Consider the following 5590-nt stretch of genomic DNA (forward strand, 5'->3'; position numbering starts at 1 on the left):
AGTAACTTTCAATTCTCAGTTTAAAGGTTTGTTATTAAAGCAAAGCAGCATGTGAGAAAAATAATGACATCGCCCCGGCACCACAGGAAGTGACACTGTCTCCACAGGAAGCGTTGATGTTCAGATGCTCCTCTGATAGTCAGGGATGGCTCAGATTTGTCTTGAACCAGCCCCTAGTGAAGCTGACACAGGTCATAATTCTATTATTATGCACATAGGATCATTATCGTCACATCATGTATTAATATATTTACTTATATAAACCATCATATATTACTATTATTATTGTTTTACATTTATGGAGGTGTTCCTCTGGATTTAAAAGATAATTAAAAGGGATTTAAAATAAAACACACACACAGTTAATTTCCAATGAAATGTGAGTCGCGGTGCAGCATAGCAGAAAAAGCTTTTATTTAGTTGCTGGCTGAAGTCGCTCGACTCCAACGAAGGAACCAGAGACAACAATATGAATATAGGAGCTCTCAAAATTACAGCAGAACGGGGAGCTGGACATCAGATGTCCTCCGCTCTCGCCCTAACGACAGGAAACAGAGCAGCCGACGGAGTCTTTGCTCAGCAAATGACGCAACAGTGAGCCAATAATAATCATCAATCAATCAATCGATCGATCGGTCGATGGGTTATTGCAGTGATACTCCTACAGACGCTCCGCTCAGACTCTTCAGATGCATAGAAACATCCAGCTCTACAAACATGTAAAAAATACAACTTAATGTGAGTAAATCTAAAGTGAAGAGTTTCTTTACTGTCGAATGAAGGCAGCGTCCGTCAGAGAGAGAACTCAAGGCAGAACGTGACTAACACCACCCTCTGAAACAAGCAGCAGGAAACAAACATGTCCAGCTGATCCAGGATCAGCTCCAGAGCCCGGCGGGGTCACTGCGGAGACAGGGCGAGGACAATCCAGTTCTGAGGTTTCAAATCAGGAAATCATGAAATCAGAGTCTCTCAAACTAAATCTGGATCTTTAAATGTTTCTAACTCAGCTGACACAGAAATAAAAACTCTGAAATCAAAATCAGTGCTCTGGATCCCCAGTAAAAATACTGGTTCAAACTAACGATTAAACTAGTTCAGATTGGTTTTAACCAAGTGTCACACTGTGTGTTTAAACACAAACACAAGTCGCAGTAACTTTGACGTCAGAATTTAAAAACTAAACTCAGATTTTTTTTTTTCTCTTTTTGAAGTCATCTCTTTTTTCTTGTGTCAGAATTTAAATATTAACCTCAGAACTAATTTGTCCCTCGTCGTCTTGCCTTGATGAAAACAAAGAAGGTGAAATACAGGAAGTGGAAAAGCGAGTGCAGCTGTGTTTGGGACAGGCGGGCGGGGGTGGGGGGGAGGGGAGTTCAGGTGAAGAAGGACATCCCTCTGATCGTCTCCAGTCCCTCCTGGTGTCCTCAGGTGAGGGGGCGGGGCCGTGGCGGGGCCCGCCTCGCCCTCTCTCTCGTCCCTGGACTCTCTGGGTTTCAGTCCAGCTCAGTCGAAGGGGCTGAAGTCCCTCTCCAGGTTCTCTGACTCGTCGTCGTCGGAGAAGAAGTCATCTTCGTCGATGTCGTCCTCGTCGTAGTCCTCATGCCACTCGGGGACATACTCTTCATCGTACTCGTCGTCCTCGTCCTCCGCCTCCTCACCGCCCTCCTCACCTGCGTAGTTATTGTTGTCAGAGTCTCCGGAGTCCGACGCTCGGTCCGACTTCGATCTGACAAACAAAGTCAACATTTGTTTATTATTATTTTAAATTATCTTGCATCATTTTATCAGTGTGAGACATCAGGACGAAGACATCAGGAGACGAGGACGTTGCACTCTGCTGTGACCTTTACGATGGAGACGCACTCGGCCTTCATCACAGCACATGATAAAAATATTTAAAATCATAATAGTAAAATTAACGATAATAAATACACTGAAAATACAAGTAGCATTCAAATTAAATTAAAATTTCTTTTGTATTTTATTTAAATCAAATTTGTATTTATATTTTTTCTAATTGATATTTTTTACAATTGTTTCAATTAAATCATCTAAACTAAACTAAATTCATATTTTTCGTCCATTTTATCAACTTTTTCACAACATTTCAACGTCACACTTTAACAGATTTTGAACATTTCAATAATGTTTTTTATTTATTGATGAACACGTTAAACTTTGCTGAAGCCTCCGACGTCTGAACCACTGTCATAATTAATTTATTATAAATATTTAAAACCAAAGAGAGGATTTCCGCACACTTACATCTGTGCAATACTTCACTTTAATGTGAGCTTTCGGTCTAGGAGACCTTCATCAGAGTATGATGTATGCTCTGATGAAGGAAGTATTGCACAGATGTAAGTGTGCGGAAATCCTCTCTTTGCTTTTGGACTTTTTTGTTTCCAGCACCTTAACCAAGACTGATCCAGGTTGAGCAGTGGTCCGGCTGCAGTTTCTACATTATAAATGTTTAAAAAAGAACCAAAATTCTGTTTTCAGATTCTCAGATGTGAATTTAATGTTGAATGTGTAAAAATAAACTTTATTTATGAAGGAGGAGGCTCTGTGCTTACACTTTGTTGGCGGCGTCGGTGTTGTTGGACAGGTTGGAGCTCTGAGTGGATTCTGGTTCCTGACTGCTCTTTGACTGGTAACCAACCCTGAAGTCCTGAAACACACACACACACACACGCACACACACACAGAGGAAGTGTCACTGTATCATACTGGGACTGAACTGGTCTGGTGTCACAGTGGTCTGGTGTCACACTGGTTCCCAGGTGTCTTGGGACTGGTTACCTGGGTGGAGTGCTGCAGGATGGCCAGCAGGCGCTCCTGGATGCGTCGGATCAGTTCCAGTCCGGTGGTGAGGTGTTCTGGTTTGAGCAGGCGGACACACGAGGCCAAGTCAGTGCACTGCAGCAGTGTCTCCTCTGGGGACACAGAGACAACCAGTTAGACCAGTTAGACCAGTTCAAAGAGCAGACACTGTGTCTGTGATGTTGGGAGTCTCACCCAGCAGGATCTGCAGGGCATTGGTGTGCAGGTCCAAAGCCTCCGTCTGCTGCTCCATCACATCCATCTTCTCCGTCTCCTGGTTGTAGTAGCTGTAGACGCAGGAGTACGCCAGCACCTGGAGACAGAGCGCAGGACACAGTTAACACACTACTACTCCTCTCAGATCTGCCAGCAGGACCGCAGGCTCATGGTGACGATGATGATGACGGTTACCTTACGAGCCTGAGCGAGGACCTTACAGGCGTCGATGACGAAGGTCAGAGACTTCATCTGCAGAGCTTCGTTAATGGACGACACTTTGTTCTCCAGGTTGATGGCGAAGTCCTGTGACAGAGACGTCAACATGAAACAGATGATTCTGTCTGCTCACAGGAACTTCCTGTCACTTAACACCTGAGGCTGGACGATGACGCAGGTCCTGGAGTTAGCGAGGTCACTCCAGGGTTAACTCTGGGTTTTCAGTCCGACGACGCTGATTCTATTTTTACCGAGATGTTTAACCGTGTGTTTAATGTGTGTTTAACGTGTGATTAACATTTGTTTAACGTGTTTAATGTGTGTTTAACGTGTGATTAACATTTGTTAAACATGTGTTAAACGTGTTTAATGTGTGTTTAACGTGTGATTAACATTTGTTTAACATGTGTTTAACGTATTTAATGTGTGTTTAACGTGTGTTTAACATGTGTTTAATGTGTTTAACATGTGATTAACATTTGTTTAACGTGTGTTTAATGTGTGTTTAACATGTTTAATGTGTGTTTAACGTGTTTAATGTGTGTTTAACGTGTTTAATGTGTGTTTAATGAGTGTTTAATGTGTGTTTAATGTGTGTTTAACGTGTGATTAATGTGTGTTTAACGAGTGTTTAACGTGTGTTTAACATGTGTTTGTGTGTTTAACGAGTGTTTAGCGTGTGTTTAATGAGTGGTTAACGTGTGTTTATCGTGTGTTTAATGTGTGTTTAATGAGTGGTTAACGTGTGTTTAACATGTGTTTGTGTGTTTAACGAGTGTTTAGCGTGTGTTTAATGAGTGGTTAACGTGTGTTTAATGTGTGTTTATCGTGTGTTTAATGTGTGTTTAACGAGTGGTTAACGTGTGTTTAACATGTGTTTGAGTGTTTAACGTGTGTTTAATGAGTGGTTAACGTGTGGTTAACGTGTGTTTAATGAGTGGTTAACGTGTGTTTAACGTGTGTTTAACGTGTGTTTAACGTGTGTTTAACATGTGTTTAACATGTGTTTAATGTGTGTTTAACGTGTGTTTAACGTGTGTTTAACATGTGTTTAATGTGTGTTTAACATGTGTTTAACGTGTGTTTAACATGTGTTTAACGTGTGTTTAACATGTGTTTAACATGTGTTTGAGTGTTTAACGTGTGTTTAAGGTGTGTTTAAGGTGTGTTTAATGAGTGGTTAACATGTGTTTAATGTGTGTTTAACGTGTGTTTGAGTGTTTAACGTGTGTTTAATGAGTGTTTAACGTGTGTTTAACGTGTGTTTAATGTGTGTTTAACGTGTGTGTTTAACATGTGTTTAATGAGTGTTTAAAGTGTGTTTAACGTGTGTTTAATGTGTGTTTAACGTGTGTGTTTAACGTGTGTGTTTAACATGTGTTTAATGAGTGTTTAAAGTGTGTTTAATGTATGTTTAATGTGTGTTTAACGTGTGTGTTTAACATGTGTTTAATGAGTGTTTAAAGTGTGTTTAACCCTTTAATACCGACGGAAGCAACTGCGATCCCATTTGCATATTGATTTTTAAATGCCAGTAGAATTGCAACCAAATAAGATAGAGCAATAATTCTTTTTGCATTTAAAACCGGAGGAGTTACTCTAACTTACCATGCATTCATCATGTCCCAGAGTGCCGTTTCTTTGCACTGACAGGTTTATAGAAAAACAGTAAAAAGCACTAAGAACAAAAACATTATAATCCTGATCGCGGGTATTCACAGCACTTCCTATGTTGGACTAAACGTCATCATGTTGTGAGCATGAACTGTCACGTTATTTTCTTGCGTGTCTTTCTCGCGACACTACCCGCGGCAACAGGGAGTGACATCATTTCCCAGGAAATTCCTCTCTTTCTTCCGCGGTAAATATTTCTCTCAGCTTGCAGTCACACACTCGCTCTCGCTTTGTATTTTACTCTTTCACAACAACACTTAGACACACACACACACTATTTTACTCTTTCACAACAACACTTAGACACACACACACACATCAGACACTCACACACATATATTTAACATCTGTATGCAGAGTTGACGATGATGAGGAGGAGGAAGTGGGGGGGTCTCCTCGCCCTGCACCCCCGAGGGAGGCAGAGGGGGAGGAAGGAGTCGGTCTCCAGCAAACAGAGGCTCCAGTTCAGAGACACTCCCTGGCTGGAGAACCTAAAAGGAGCCTGACATCTTGCCACATGCCCTACCACATTTTCTGCCCAAAAGGAGGCCAGGTGTGCAGCCACCTCTATCACAGTATGTGGACAATCCCTCTCCATCTGAGCTGTTCAGGATGTACTTTGACCGGGCTGCCATCAAAACACTGTGTGCCAACA

The 5590-nt window shown here is 41.7% G+C and overlaps 1 protein-coding gene across 1 annotated transcript in view; it reads right to left on the bottom strand.

Moving 5' to 3' along the window:
• Positions 1–390: 390 nt before the first annotated feature.
• The window catches only part of LOC126406355 (cullin-9), a 53590-nt gene continuing 48390 nt past the window's right edge, over positions 391–5590 (bottom strand). The window contains exons 39-43 of the mRNA XM_050070562.1: positions 3238–3348; positions 3022–3139; positions 2806–2939; positions 2580–2674; positions 391–1729 (exon numbers count right to left, since the gene is read on the bottom strand). Of these exons, the coding sequence (XP_049926519.1) occupies positions 1507–1729; positions 2580–2674; positions 2806–2939; positions 3022–3139; positions 3238–3348 (681 nt within the window). The 3' untranslated portion in view covers positions 391–1506. The remainder of the gene's footprint in view (positions 1730–2579; positions 2675–2805; positions 2940–3021; positions 3140–3237; positions 3349–5590) is intronic.

The sequence above is a fragment of the Epinephelus moara genome, chromosome 19 (genome assembly GCF_006386435.1).
Source record: "Epinephelus moara isolate mb chromosome 19, YSFRI_EMoa_1.0, whole genome shotgun sequence".
Taxonomy (NCBI): Eukaryota; Metazoa; Chordata; class Actinopteri; order Perciformes; family Serranidae; genus Epinephelus; species Epinephelus moara.